Below are 16,563 nucleotides of genomic sequence, written 5' to 3' on the forward strand. Positions count from 1 at the left end.
TTATCACAATCATCCTCGTGACTTGAGTCAGTCGTTTTAAAGACAACATATGTTTTAATCAGAAGCATGAACAATACGTTGTAGGGTGACTACAGAAAAATTTCTAAAGGGGAGGGGAAGAGCTACATAAATTCAACAAAGGGACAAGAGCTAATATTTGACAAAAGACTTCTTTGTCTGGAAAGCATCATATATTTTGTCAATGCTTCAAGAATTTTTTTTTTAATTTGCAGTCTTCTAGGGAGGAGACGGGTGGCTGAATAAAGCCATAAATAAAATCATGCATCGACGAAAGTAAATAAGATTGTTTTCAGTAAAATGAGTAAATTTTATTTGTAAACGTAGCGTCAATCAGAAAAGAAAAGAAAAAATGCAGTAGCCTTGATGTTATATTTTTTGCTGTAGTATCACTGACAATTATCTATGTTCCAACAGTTGCTCCTGCAGAAGAAGCAAAGCTAGTGTCTATATCTAGTTCATCATCTTCATCTTCACGTGAGTCAGACTCGTCGTCATCATGGGCTTCGTCTTCAAGATCAAACTCAGATTCATCATAGTCATTCGGCTACAAGAAAAGAAAGGATGACAAAGGTTTTACACTTGTAATATACAAAAATTTCTTATAAAAAAAGGACAGAAATATAGGCGAAATAAAGTAAAACAATGCTTTATTCCAGAAGTCTGTATTGATTAAGGTTACGTTAAAAAGTCGACATGATTTTCGTCCAAAGGTTCTTAGATAAAGCAAGGTATAAATATCAGATTAAACGAAAAGGACAAAAGGTAGGAAATGAAAAGTTAGAAAATTATACTAAATTCTGTAAAACCATCGATAAATTTGCGTGCTTATGCTACGAATGAAGAAAATACAAAATTTAAGAGTAGTTATGAAATAACATTCTATATTACGTCGCACATATAAATTTTAAAATTTAAATTTTTCTATTTGAACATTTAAAAGAACAAGAAAAAAACCTCTAATTTAGGTAACTTGTACCCAAGTGTGATCACTTTAAAAAATGTGTAACTTTTCGTAAGCTAAGAGATATGTTAAATAATTGTGGTCTAGTCTTGAAATAATAATGTGCCAATGTAGATGATCTGTCCATAGTGCTCGCTTACCTGGTCGAAAACACTATCATAACAAAGCAGTTTTCAGACCAGTTATTTGATCAGCTAAAGACCGAATGCTCAAGTCATGATCTTACCATTAACGTAGCCAAGTCGAAGATAATTCGTTTCAACCCTCTGAAGCGGAATATAGATATGCCTCTAGTCCCTTTCCCGATTGTGAACGAAATAAAAATCTTAGGAGTAACTTTCACTAGTGACTGTAGTTTCAGTGCCCATATTAATTCAACCGTCCACAAGGCTAATGCAAGCCTTCAGACACTTACCAAAATGAGGCGTTTTGGGTGTGATACTAAAAGCCTTCTCCATGCCTACACGTGTTATGTTCGCCCGTTGCTCGAGTACGCATGCCCGGTGTGGGGTCCATCTGCTATCCGCACAGCGTACCTATTACGCGACATAGAGTGCGTCCAGAAAGGAGCAACAAGGATTATACTCCGAGACCGTGGCATACCCTACGATCAAGCCCTCGCTAGATTAAATTTATCTCCACTTAAAGTCCGGCTGGAACACCTTATTCACCAATTTGGAAAATTCATCCTAGCCAATAAGAGCCACCGATCTTTACTACCCAAACCAGCCCCTCCCAATAGCCGAACTCGATTACGAAATAAACTTGTACCCCCTAAAGTACGAACCAATCGATACGCAAACTCATTTGTGCCTTTTTTCACATCAGTTTTTAATGCTGAGTTGTAGTGTGTGATTTTTGTTTAAATGTATGATTTTTGTGAAAAAACTGAATTTAGCTCTATGCTACGATAGTTTTTAAATATACCGATCTCTCTCTCTCTCTCTCAATGTCCACACCAAAGATCTCACTAGGAATCATGTTCAAATTTAGTACCATTAAATGACGAAAAATTTTCAGAAAAGCGCTCAGAATTAAACTGAGTCTTCATTCAACTGATTCAGCGGATTAAAAGTAGATTTTCACTTTTAAGTTGAGCAGAAAACGAATGATCATGGAAGTTCATTGGTCTCACAGCCTGGTGAAATGACTGCAACCACAATAGAGAAAACCTGAGTCCAACTTTCTAGAATTTAAAAAAGCTATGTACTATCTCAGTCAAAAGTTTGTTCCAAATTTACACTTGAAAAGCAAGAGACATATCAACCCTGTAGTGCCTTTAGATCCTTTCAATTTCAAGTACAGTATTTTAGTCCCGGTGTCTTCAGGTTAAAACTTTGCCACAACTACCATATGTTCTGGTATAACGTCATCTCAGTTAAGTGTGTTCCAAATATACACTTAAAGACTGGGAGGCATCTTAGCCCCGTAACGACCATGAATCCCTTTACTAATTTTAGGTTTATACTTTGCCACATTTAGCACCTGGTCAAGTACAACATCATCTCTGTCAAATTTGTTCCGAATTTACACTTGAAGAGTGGGAAGCACATTAATCCCGTAACGATCATGCATCTTTTCCTTTAAAAATTCAAGTATTTAGTCCCCTTGACTTTAGGTTGAAACTTTGCTACAGCTAGCAACTGGTCAAGTACAACATTATGTTATCTCAGTTAAGTGTGTTCCAGATATACACTTGAAGTGTGGGAAGCATCTTAACCCCGTGACGCCCATAAATAATTTCCTTCAAAAGTTCAAGTATTTAGTCCCACTGATTTTAGTTTAAAACTTTGCCATAGCTAGCAACTATTCAAGTACATCGTCATCTCAGTTAATTGAGTTCCCAGTTTACACTTGCAGAGTGGGAGGCATATTAATCCCGTAACGCCCATGCATCATTCAAACAGTTCCTGGTAACGAACTGTAGTAAGGAGCGACCCGGCTCAATAGTAACCAAAACTCTAAAAAATGGAATTTTGATACCAATAGCTACATCAAAGAATCGCATTTTAATGCTGATTTTAAATATATAAGTTTCATCAAGTTTAGTCTTACCCATCAAAAGTTACGAGCCTGAGAAAATTTGCGTTATTTTAGAAAATAGGGGGAAACACCCCCTAAAAGTCATAGAATCTTAACGAAAATCACACCATCAGATCCAACGTATCAGAGAACCCTAGTGTAAAAGTTTCAAGCTCCTATCTACAAAAATGTGGAATTTTGCATTTTTTGCCGGAAGGCAGATCACTGATGCGTGTTTATTTGTTTTTTTGTTTTTGTTTTTTGTTTTCCCCAGGGGTGATCGTATCGACCCAGTTGTCCTAGAATGTTGCAAGAGGGCTCATTCTAACGGAAATGAAAAGTTCTAGTGCCCTGTTTAAGTGACCAAAAAATTGGAGGGCACCTAGGCCCCCTCCCACGCTAATTATTTTCCCAAAGTCAACGGATCAAAATTCTGAGATAGCCATTTTATTCAGCGTAGTCGAAAAACCTTATAACTATGTCTTTGGGGACGACTTACTCCGCCACAGTCCCCGTGGGAGGGGCAACAAGTTACAAACTTTGACCAGTGCTTACATATAGTAATGGTTATTGGGAAGTGTACAGTCGTTTTCAGGAGGATTTTTTTGGTTGGGGGGAGCGGTTGAGAAGAGGGGGATATGCTGGGGGTACTTTCCATCGAGAATTTGTCATGGGAGAAGAAAATTTCCATGAAGGGACAGCAGGATTTACTAGCATTATTTAAAAAAAAACAATTAAAAAATAAATATGAAAAAGTTTTTTCAGCTTAAGTAAGGAACAGCATTAAAAATTAAAACATGAACAGATATTATTACCCATATGAGGGACTCACCTCCTTCTAATACCTAGCTCTTTACGCTAAAGTATTTTTAGTAATTTCAACTATTTATTCTACGGCTTTTGTGATTCAGGGGTCATTCTTAATGAGTTGGGACAAAATTTAAGCTATAGTGTAAAGAGCGAGGTACTGACGAGGGGGCGAACCCCCTCATATATGTAATAAAAACATGAGAATATAAAAGTTCTTTACGTAAGCTAATTTATAAGTTACGTAAATCTTTTACTAATAAAAAGATTCGTAAAACATTAAAAGTTCTAGTTGCCTTTTTAATTAACCAAAAAACCGGAGGGCAACTAGGCTTCCTCCCCCGCTCTTTTTTTCTCAAAATCATTCGATCAAAATTATGAGAAAGCCATTTAGCCAAAAAAAAAAAAAAAATGCAAATTTCGTTTTGATTATTCCTCTGCGGAGAGCCAAAATCAAAACATGCATTGATTCAAAAACGTTCAGAAATTAAATAAAAAAAAAACAAGTTTTTTTAACTGAAAGTAAGGAGCGACATTAAAACTTAAAACGAACAGAAATTACTTTGTATATGAAAGAGGCTGCTTCCTCATCAACGCCCCGCTCTTTACGCTAAAGTTTTTTACTGTTTTAAAAAGAAGAATTGAGAGAAAGAGTCAAACTTTAGCATAAAGAGCGGGGCGTTGATGAGGAAGCAGCCTCTTTCATATACGAAGTAATTTCTGTTCGTTTTAAGTTTTAATGTCGCTCCTTACTTTCAGTTAAAAAAACTTGTTTTTACTTTATTCAATTCCTTCAGAAATTCAAGTATCTAGTCCCACTAGTTATAGGTTAAAACTCTGCTACAGCTAGCAACTTTTCAAGTACAACGTTATGTCGTCTCGGTTAAGTGTGTTCAAAACATACACTTGAAGAGTGGGAAGCATCTTAACCCCGTGACACCCTTAAATCCTATCCTTCAAAAATTCAAGTATTTAGTCCTACTGATTTTAGGTTAAAACTTTGCCACAGCTAGCAACTGTGAAAATAAAACGTCATCTCAGGTAAGTGTGTTCCGAGTTTACACTTGAAGAGTGGGAGGCATATTAACCTCGTAAAGCCCATGAATCCTTTCCTTCAAAAATTCAAGTGTCTAATCCCAGAGATTTTAGGCTAAAACTTTGCCATAGCTAGCAACTGTGAAAATAAAACGTCATCTCAGGTAAGTGTGTTCCGAGTTTACACTTGAAGAGTGGGGGGCATATTAACCTCGTAATGCCCATGAATCCTTTCCTTCAAAAAATTCAAGTATTTAGTCCCACTAATTTTAAGTTAATCCTTTACCACTGCTACCAACTGTTCAAGTACAACGTCATCTCAGTTAAGTGTGTTCCCAATATACTATTGAAGAGTGGGAGTCATATTAACCTCGTAATGCCCATGAATCCTTTCCTTTAAAAATTCAAGTATTTGGTCCCGCTTATTTTAGGTTAAAACTTTGCCACACCTAGCAAATGTGCAAGTACAACGTCATCTGAATTAATTGCATTCCGAGTTTACACTTGAAGAGTGGGACGTATATTAATCCCGTAACGCCCATGCATCTTTCCCTTCAAAAATTTAAGTATTTAGTCCCACTAATTTTAGGTTAGGACTTTTTATTAATTAGTTAAGTGTGTACTAAATATACACTTGAAGACTGGGAGGCATATTAACCCAATGACACCCTTGAATCATTTCCCTCAAAAATTCAATTATTTAGTCCCACTAATTTTAGAGTAAAAATTTGCTACAGCTAGCAACTGTTCAAGTACAACGTCATCTCAGTTAAGTGTGTTCCAAATACATACATGAAGAGTGGGAGGTATATCTTAAGCCCGTAAGGACCTTGAATCCATTCCTTTAAAAATTCAAGTATTTAGTCCCACTTATTTTAGGTAAAATTTTGCCATACCTAGCAACTGCTCAAGTACAACGTCATCTGAGTTGATTGTGTTCCGAGTTTACGCTTGAAGAGTGGGAGGCATATTAACCCAGTAACGCCCATGAATCATTTCCTTCAAAAGTTTAAATGTTTAACCCCACAGATTTAAGGTTTAAACTAGGCTACAGCTAGAACATGTTCAAGTACAACGTCATCTCAGTTAAGTGTGTTCCAAATACATACATGAAGAGTGGGAGGTAGATCTTAAGCCCGTAAGGACCTTGAATCCTTTCCTTTAAAAATTCAAGTATTTAGTCCCACTTATTTTTAGGTAAAATTTTGCCATACCTAGTAACTGCTCAAGTATAACGTCATCTGAGTTGATTGTGTTCCGAGTTTACGCTTGAAGAGTGGGAGGCATATTAACCCAGTAACGCCCATGAATCATTTCCTTCAAAAGTTTAAATGTTTAACCCCACAGACTTAAGGTTTAAACTTGGCTACAGCTAGAACATGTTCAAGTACAACGTCATCTCAGTTAAGTGTGTTCCAAATATATGCTTGAAGAGTGGGAGGTTTCTTAAACCCGTGATGCCCTTGAATCATTTTCTTGATAAATTCAAGTATTTAGAACCCGCTGCTTTTAGGTTAAAAGTTTGCTAAAGCTAGCAAGTGTTAAAGTACAACGTCACATGAGTTAAAAGTGTTCCAAATATACACTTGAAGAGTGGGAGGCATTTTTAACACACGAAGCCCTTCAATAGTTTCCTTCAAAAATTCAAGTATTTAGTCCCACTGATTTTAGGTTAAAAGTTTGCCACAGCTAACAGCTGTTCAAGAACAACCTCACGTCATCTTAGTTATGTGTGTTCTAAATAAACACATGAAGAGTGGGAGGGATCTTAAACCCGTGACGCCATTGAATCATTTCTATCAAAAATTCAAGTATTTAGTCCCACTGATTTTAGGTTAAAAATTTGCCACAGCTAACAGCTGTTCAAGAACAACCTCACGTCATCTTAGTTATGTGTGTTCTAAATAAACACATCAAGAGTGGGAGGGATCTTAAACCCGTGACGCCATTGAATCATTTCCTTCAAAAATTCAAGTATTTAGTCCCACTGATTTTAGGTTAAAACTTCGCCACAGCTAGCAACTCTTTAAGTACAACGTCATCTCAGTTAAGTGTGTTCCGAGTTTTCTTTTGAAGAGTGAAAGGCATATTAACCCCATAACGCCCATGAATCTTTTCCTTCAAAAATTTAAGTATTTAATCCCACTTGCTTTAGGTTGAAACTTGGCTACAGCTAGCAACAGTTCAAGTACAACGTCATCTCAGTTAAGTGTGTTCCGAATTAAAATTGAAGAGTGGAAGGCATCTTAAACCCGTGAAAACCTTAGATCCTTTCCTTTAAAAATGTAAGTATTTAGTCTCACTGATTTTAGGTTAAAACTTTGCTACAGCAAACAACTGTTCAAGTACAACGTACAGGAATAGGGCCGTGGCAATGGGCTAAAAATAAATTGTAAGTAATAGTAAGTGAACTGTAAGTGATAATTGTAGGTAATACATGCTTCACGATGCCTAATTTCGAGGTAAAAAAAAACTTTATTTTTAAGAGCCTTAAAATACAATTCCGGTTAGTTGGTACGAACTTCACGCCTAACCAAGCAGGGAATGTGCGAAGTATTCAAGAAAAAAATTCTTTTTGACATAATAGTATCGGCGTAATAAGTTGAGTAGCTAAATCATAATGAATTGCACACAAAATTCGTACCTCTTTTGTCGTTTTCCCAATGGGTAGTAGATCTATATCTTTATTGGCGATTGCACTTAGCTGAAAAAGAGAAAAAAGAGAAGAGTAGTGTTAATATTTTGACTTTTCAAAAAAATTGTAAATTTGACTGGTTATCTTTACGGCTCTTTAGTTACAGGAAGATCGTAAAAATTAATCCATCGTCAATACCTAAAGACCTACCTGAATACAGGCATGCAGACCTCTCGTCTTCAGCATGAGGCAAATCTAAATCAAACTTCAAATCTTTTCGAAGTCGAAAAAAGGCCAAGTTTCGCATATCCAAGCCAAACGAAGCTCTAACCAAGATTCTGAATTACAATGTTTGAGTCGGATCTAACTGGAGACTTCAATTTTCAGGTACAGTCGACCCTCTCTCAATTTTCACTGAACCAAATCCTAGTCTCAAGCATTTCCGTGTTGAATCATCGAAACTCGAACAACGCATGCAGACTTAAAATTTATCTTAATTGAGTTGACAAAGTACAGCATTCAGTTTATTTTTATTAACAGTCTCAAGACTTATCATACCCTATTTTTGTGATATTTGTCCTCAGGGTAACCAAGAATAAATAGTCTAAAAGTTTGAAGTTTACAATACATTTTAATACCCCAACCGGGCAACTTTAACGATTAACGTTTAAGAATATAAGAGCCAAGGACATACGACCAATTTATTTCGTGAGAGAAGGACAATTTTGAACCACCAAAGACTGGCGAATTTATAAAAATAAATACAAGATATTGTAAGAAAAATAGTGAAACCTTTGCAAGATTTCAACTAGGACAGGACAGACCCAGAGGCCCCTAGCGTAAGTGCCTGCACTTAAAAAACATTTTGATAAAATACCAATATCTAATAAATTATTTTTCCACTAAGTGGATAGACCCCCGCCCCCCATCTAAAGTAAAAATAGAAAACAAAGAGAATGACCATAAACTTTCTGCTTGCTTTAAATAACACATATTACATAAAATGCTAAAATGTGCTATCCAGATAAAAAAGAAACTCTATAGATCATTAATTAATTTCTGATATAGCTGTAGCAATAAAAAAAGGAACGCAAAAACAATATGCGTCAAAATAATAGCCTGAAAGTACAAAATTTATATTTTAAACATGATTCTCCCGTTGTGACCTCCTAGTTCTATAAAGCCTATGAGCTAATATAGTAGCAGAAATGTTTCTAATATATCAACAAAATTTCATCCACTTTTTATTTCTTTACAATCTGTAGAATTTTCTGATTTTGCTATTCAAACTTAATTTATGATTTTAGCTCGTTTGTATTTTAGCCAACAAGCTTTATTGTTTATTTCCAACTGTAGCTTTATTCTCCAATTTTGCAAATTACAATTTTCCTCTGCAGGGAAGCTCCTCACACATACACACAGATACTATACAAAAGAATTTGAGAATCTGTCTCCGGCTTCAAATTACTCACATATTCCCTGCTTGAAATAGCAGTCTAAATGTGTACTTGGAAACAAATTCCTGTATTTCCAACCATAATTCATTCGCCTGAGCCCCCCAAAATTTATCTTGTACTCGGCTAAAACTTGGGCTGAGTTTGACCTGTACTTATCGATCATTGGTAAGAAATCAAAGTAATTTTAAACTGCATCAATATTTAGAAGATATTTCTCTCTCCAGATTAATTTAGCGCGCAAATGAAGCGTCAAGAACCAGAGCCATCTTCTTAGACTAGTCTAAGTTGAGGTCCAAGAGAACTTACTTTTAATTTTCCTACTATTGATGATTGGTTTGTATCCTTATTCTGTTATTATTAAAAAGCTATTGGAATTGGAAATAGAAAAAGCTAAAGAGTTCAGTTTATCTTTTGTTCCGTTGAGTCTAACCTGTTACTTTCAGGGAGTCTGCATATTTTTTGTTCTTAACCCCCCAGCAAACATTATCAATTAGGTGAAAAAAGGTACGTGATTGCGGTGACTGCACTTACCAGACACATTGATAAAACTCAAATATCTAAAAGATTATGTGCACACTCTGTGGATAGATCCTCTCCCCTCTAAAATTACGACAGAAAGCATAGAGAATGACTGGAAAAAATATGCTTGCTTTCAACAAGACATATTACGTAAAACACTACAGCAAAGTTCTATGTGACTCATAAAGAAAAGCCCTGTGACTCATTAACTCATTTTAAATGTTAGGTAATTTATTTCAGAAGCAAAGTCCTGTGATAGTATAAAAATAAAAAAAAATATCTGAAGATCTGTCTCAGACTTCAAAAACCCACATGTCCCCTGCTTGAAACAGTAGCCCAAATGTGAATTTGGAAATAATTCTCAGTATTTCATATCCTAACCCTCTCTTCCACCCGAGACCCTCGGAAAATCCTCTAGTACTTAGTTAAAACCATAGCTGGGTTAAGGCTGCACCTGTCATCCACAGCTGAAAATTTCCAAGAAATTCAAAAACTGAATTCTAGACAAATTTCTCTCTCGGCATTATTTTAGCATGCAAATAATGCATTTTAGTCACGAGCCATCTTTTAGAGTTATCAAAGTTGAAACTTTGGTCTGATTTCATTACAGTTTTATTAGAGATAGAAAAAAAATGACCAGTTTATCTTTTATTCCTTGAACCTAAACTGTTACTCTCGAGGGATTCCATACAATTTGTTTTTGGCTCCCAGCATATTATCAAGTAGTAACAAAGAAAAGACAGTACAGTTGTGAGTGACAATTTTGTCAATACATGAATGAATAATACACGAACTAGCCAAAAAGCCTCTCAGATAACAGACAAAAAAATAGAGAAAAAAAAGTACGCAGCTTTCGAGTACTACAACCCAACTGACGATGATTGTAGAATGGAAAAACATTCACGTCAGGTAGTCGACCCGTTATATTATGTGACATCATTGCCTTCTGATTAGGGACTGACTGGGTGTTACGGACATATGCCAATTAACCAAATCTTGACTAAGCGAAACTTGGCCGAATCGAACCAAAACCTTTTTGGTGAAAGAATTGTAATCTGGGATTAAATTGAATTGTGGCTGGTGGTATTAATGCCAATCTTTTGTCCCAATCGGAAAGAAGTGACCTGTTTTTGATGCTTTTCCTGAGTTAGTAAATAAAGACAAACAGTTTACCTACAGTCATAACCGTGCCTGCTACCGTTTCGACCATCAAAATCAGTGATTTTGTGACTCATTTTAATCGTGTTTTTTTTCTACATTTAATCACACCATCCAGTCCATATTTTCTTCTTTATTGATAATATTATTCCTCAAGCTCTTCAGCAAGCCCATATGCAGTCAATATCTTGTAGTGATATCTATCGGGCTTTAAAGAGGGCTAAAAAATCAACTGCTCCCGATATGGATGGTCTGTGTTACAATCACCTCGCCAATAAGTGTCCATTATTGTTAACACACATTCAGCTCCTATTCCAGATGTGTTTAGCCCAGTCATTAGTTACAGATAGTTTTTCTTTCGGAAACCGTAACATCAGTTTTGAAAAAGGGAAAGGACACAGATCGGTGTTCCAGTTATTGACCAAATACAGTGTCCTGTTTCATGAGAAAGCTGTTCGAGTAGGCCCTATTCCCTGAAATTTTGACTAAATGTGATTTTTCTGATTATCAATTTGGGTTCAGAGCTGGTTTTGGTTGTTCTCAAGCCCATCATATACTTGGTCAGTTGCTAGTCGGTTAAAATGGATGTCTGATATATCTCAGCCCATCTCAGTAAAGATGGGAGTCAGGCAAGGTGGTGTGCTGTGTCCATATATTTTTAATACTGTGCTTGCAGATTATTTGCGAATGCTGTCCCCTACTCTGTTTCTAGAAAATGCTGTTGTTATTCAACTTGCCTATGCTGATGACGTACTGCTAGCTAGTCATACTGGATCAGGCCTCACAAAGAATCTAAATGTTCTGATAAATGATTCAATTATGATTGGACTGAGATGAGTTCAGATATATCAGACATCCATTTTAACCGACCCAACGAATTGACATACCAATATTGAAGAACTTTTACGACGGAAGGATTGACTCCTGATCTAATTAAGCAATGAAGCACCTGGGAATGTACAACGTTGTCAAAAGCGCCCGAAATATCAGCCAAGCAAAGATAAAGTGGCCTTTTTGCATGTTTCTGTGTTTTAATATATTTCTAACCCTGCTCCTCCTTTACATGTAGGTGCAATGCTACTCGAGTGCGTCTCAAATTTGAAAGGGCTTAGGGTTACTTTTTCTGATAGACTTTCGGCTACATGCTCGTCTCCGATTGCTATTGCTCTGCAATATATTTTTATCTCATATGGTGAAATATTGCCAAACAGAGGAATGTATAGCCGCCGAGGCTTATGTAAACTTTACCATAGTTTTGTTCTCATATAATTGTTTTTCTTTCTGGTTTTCAGCCTCTAATGCGGAAAAAGACCGTCTTCATCTAAGGAGAGGATATTTTAAATATTGTAAATTCTTGATATATTTACCAAGATGGTACAGAACTCACAAGATAGTTTCTCATTTTAGACTTATCGACCCTCTAGTGCTACTTGACAACATCGCAAAGGATCTGAGGATCAATACACTCACCTATTTTTGGTCCTCTCACCTATTTTTTCTCAGATCAGTTATTCAGCAGATTTTGTTATATTATTTATGTTTATTTTTATTCTTATTTCATTATGGATTATATTATTTTGTTTTTTACTCCGTATTTATTTTATATCATTGCAGGTTATAAATAAACTTACTTACTAAATCACAAAAAGATGGCCTTCAAGAGACATAAATTAGGGTAAACAATCGCTTTCCGGACACATCCTCTTAAATATTGTAAAGAAAGTTGTTGAGTTAGGTGAACAGGGGAAATATTTTCTTTGAGACACTTTACAACTTATCATCCTCCAAATATTTTAGAATGAACTGATATAGCTAAAGATACAGGACAAAAGTAGGATATACATTGCAATACAAAAACTCAAGTGATTATAAGTTATTTGAAGTAACCTAACTAAGTTATAAGAAAATGTGAGTGATTTTAGAAAAAAAAGCAGCAATTAATGATATCTCCTTTCAGCAATCTATCCTCAAAACGCCATTTTCTGTAATTCCCCGCATGTTTTTCTAATTCAAATTTCCTATTTTACCCAGATGTCTCGTTTTTTTATTTGCCCCCCCCCCCTCCAACCAAAGTAACCTGTGAGTAGAGAACTTTAATCACTGAAAAATCTGTTTTCGTTCAATTCTAGATAGAGAGCCTTCAGGGGTGATCTGACTCAAGTAAATTTTTATGAGGCGAGGGAAATATTACACCCACGGTAAAATACACTAATAATGATAGCTACATTGTAAGATATATATATATATATATATATATATATATATATATATATATATATATATATATATATATATATATATATATATATATATATATGAAGCTTTTCTTGGTCCATGGTACTGGTATACATGTCCCTGGCATGTATTTCAAATACATATTTAATTACGTTTCTGGTATTTGAGTATAATACGTGTTTAAAGACATTTTTCTTGTATTTGAAAAGCAAAATACTTCAACAAACAGCGTCAATAGTATCCAGCCATGAAATAACAAATTGCATAGATGGCATGTCATTCTGGACCAGACTTCTACTTGTTGGAATAATGAAAAAGTTTGAATCAAGATATAACACGATATCAAAAATTTCAGTAACTACAATTCTTGACAAGAGCTTTCGTTGCAAGTTTTCAGGGTGGCAGTCAAAACCAAAAAGCATATCCACCAAAAGGTCACCCTTAATAGGGATACTGGAGAAACCTGTCTCAGCCCCATTTATAAGAAACTTATTAATTCCGTTTGTTTTTCTATCTATACACAAAATTATATTTCGCAACCTAAAAAAAAATCTACGATTTTACCATGCCTAGTAAACGATTAGCCTTTGCAAAAGCTGCACATAAAATGAGAGTTTGAATTATCATTCATTATCGGATTTCTTATTAAGTTACCCTTTCATCGTTACTTGGTGACATCCTCTTACATAAACTACATTTGCATTTTGATAAAATCAAAGACACCATTTCTTGAATGGTAATTCACAAAACAAGAGTTAAAAATGAAAAGCAAAATTCACTACTCCGAGAATGTTTCCTCATAATCATTCTTTGTTTACTAGTGAGATTATTAATTAACACCTACCTCCTACCCAAGGTGTTAATTTAGACCCAAGGTGTTATTTATCACCTACCCAAAATGGAAACATCTCCTTTACAATTTACCGAGCTGAAAATTTTGACCTTTTGGTAAAGTTTTTCAAAAGAAACTTTTTAGAGTTTCGCTTACTATAAACAAATGTCATTATTTACTTTCAGGTGGTTACCACGAACTGTTTGATTCAGTGTTAAACATATTGTATATATTTTTTTATCATAGTTTTATTGGTAGAAACACTTTTATGCAGATTCCAATCTATAATTAATTATATTTTTTTTTAATGGCTGAGCTGAGTCTTGGACTTTCTTTCCTAGTTTTGTTTTCTTCACAAAGTATTCGTAACTGCAACCGCCACCATAATTTTACTAATTAATTAACCATTATGAAATTAAAGAACATTGTTACAAAATAAATAACAAACAAATCATTGTTAAAATAAATTATTATTTATCTTTGCTTCTCAAAATAGTTATCGACTTGAATCGGTTTTGCTGTGTATTCAGTTGTTATTCATGGTCTAAAGATCACGTTAGACGGATTATTTTTGCACGAATTTCCGTGCTTATTAATTTGTTGAAGTACATCGCTAATTGTCAAATTACCAACAATTCCAGCTTTAATCTCTGAATTTGAGCGGTCCCCCACTCCCTTAAAAAGTCAACTGAGGCAAAGTCAAGCTAACGTGATGACCAATCAGTTGGTTCTCTTAGACAAATCAATGAGATTTTCTCCAGTTTCGTTCAACATTATTTCACTAAACTACATTGGTCTAACATACTCATCCTTCTTTAATCCATGGATTAGCTGTGGATGATAAGCTATCAACCCTACGAATTTCAAGATTAACATAATAAAAGAAACTTGAGAGGCGGTCGGTTTAAAACAAGCTCTTTTAGTGGACCGAAGAAAAGCTTCTGCAACAAGTTGTTTGACATCCCGCATTAGATTTGATTAGTTTTGAGATGGCTTTGAGAAATCAGCCAGTGGCTTCAAATTTATCAAGCGCAGACAATGTTTTTTTTTCTTTCAGGAAGTTAACTGTACGATATCCAAAGTCCTCTTGTTCTAACAACTTCAGCATTTATCATCATTTTTTTTTTTTCTTTTATTAAGATTTACATTATTTTCCATTACCACTTCTCGAAACATAACAAAAAATGCGAAACTTAAATAAAATAGGCTATAAAATCTAAAATAGAATAGAGAGACGTTATAGTTATACACTAACACCATTTTAATGATATAATCATTACCCAAAGCTATATTCCCGCGCTGAACTACTTTTGCCCCTATTCCCTTCTACATAACGTTAGTATAAGCAATGCGTATTGTCACTTAAATTTAGCCAAACCAAGAAAAAACCCCTGATACCTGGTTGTAAGATCATATCTTTTGGAATGTAACTCTCGGCATATATAGCAGATATTGAATTGGAAATAAAATTGTGTTTTTCTCATTCTTTAGCAAAACTCAAACTTGGAAATTCTCAGTAAGTACAATATGTGACATCCTTACCTTGGCACAGACGGAAGAAATAAAACATTGAATTTTTATTATTACGAAAATAAAGACAAAATACGAATAGTCAAAGGGAATGAAACTTTATCTACGAATTTATGACAGGAAATGAAATAGAAATATAGAATAGACAAAACCTTACAGACTTTTCATGTTCTTGTTCAAGTGATGCAAGTACTGACTCATCAAACGTGACAAAGGACTTGTCTATGTCTTGAAGCAAAGTAGACCTGAATTCAGGCTCAATAAATGACATAGTTCCAATCGTCCTAAAATATTAAACGTTATTTTACTACAATAGATAAGGTAATGATTCCTCGGTATTATTATCAAGCGAAAGAATAATGCAAAGAAACTTCTTAGCTTTTTAAATAAAAGAAATTGACATAAAAACGGCTAAAATTTAAAGTACACAATTGAATATTAAAGAAAACCAAGAATAAGTTATCACGAACCATAACTGAAACAAAATTTTCCATCATAAATAGAATTAACTGGAAATTATTATTATAATTTTACATAAAGATGTGTCAAGAGTGGTTCCAGGACTTTAAAACTGAAGTGACAGTATAAATGACAAAAAAATAAAAAAAATAAAAATCAATCAAGAACCTATACATTATCATCATGACTCTCAAATAACACGAAAAATTCATTTGAACTTTTTTCCCAATAAAAAAGAGAATATTTTAAAATTTTTCATAAAAAGCTTTGGACAATTTTCATTTACTTTAGGATTGAAAATAGCTCTTAGCATTTTTGTTGGTTTTCTGTTGATGTCAATTTTCTATTTAAATTTGTCCTAGGAGCAACATCTTATATATTTCATATTTTCTGTCTGTGTGCAGTATGTGTTTAGGAAATGTGTCTAAAGATCTACTAAAAAACACAGTTTTTTTCTAAATATTTGAAATTTCATGCATTTTCGATTTCTCTCACCCCAGGTTCATGCTCAGGCAATATTTGTCAAATACACCGACGAGCAATTTTTATTGCCGTTTATGATTGTCAAGATTTTAATTTTCATCATTTGTCTCTTCCACACGAGTTTGCTGTTGTATAGAAAAGTAGACAGGAAACTGCGTAGTATACTGATAAAGAATGACAACTAAATTGCAATGATTAGCAAAGATTGTTCCTGTGTGAATTAAAGTACGACGCCATCTATTTCCAGATTTAGACTTGGATACTAAAACATAATTTCTTTTTTTAAGTGAACTTAAAAAGCGATATCCAAGCCAAAAAAATTACGAAAATCAATCTTGTATATGAGGGCTACGCTCCCCTCACAGCCCCGCTCTGTAAACTAAAGTATTATACTGCTCTACTGAGAGGT

At 34.7% G+C, this 16,563-nt stretch overlaps 1 protein-coding gene across 2 annotated transcripts in view; it reads right to left on the bottom strand.

Moving 5' to 3' along the window:
• Nucleotides 1–304: 304 nt before the first annotated feature.
• Nucleotides 305–16,563, bottom strand: part of LOC136042024 (oxidized purine nucleoside triphosphate hydrolase-like) — a 60,718-nt gene continuing 44,459 nt past the window's right edge. For both annotated transcript variants that reach the window (XM_065726877.1, XM_065726878.1), the window contains 3 exons: nucleotides 15,370–15,496; nucleotides 7,491–7,550; nucleotides 305–565 (listed from right to left, as the gene is read on the bottom strand). In XM_065726877.1, the coding sequence (XP_065582949.1) occupies nucleotides 422–565; nucleotides 7,491–7,550; nucleotides 15,370–15,483 (318 nt within the window). In that variant the 5' untranslated portion in view covers nucleotides 15,484–15,496 and the 3' untranslated portion in view covers nucleotides 305–421. The remainder of the gene's footprint in view (nucleotides 566–7,490; nucleotides 7,551–15,369; nucleotides 15,497–16,563) is intronic.

Source organism: Artemia franciscana, unplaced genomic scaffold (assembly GCF_032884065.1).
Source record: "Artemia franciscana unplaced genomic scaffold, ASM3288406v1 PGA_scaffold_56, whole genome shotgun sequence".
Lineage (NCBI taxonomy): Eukaryota > Metazoa > Arthropoda > Branchiopoda > Anostraca > Artemiidae > Artemia > Artemia franciscana.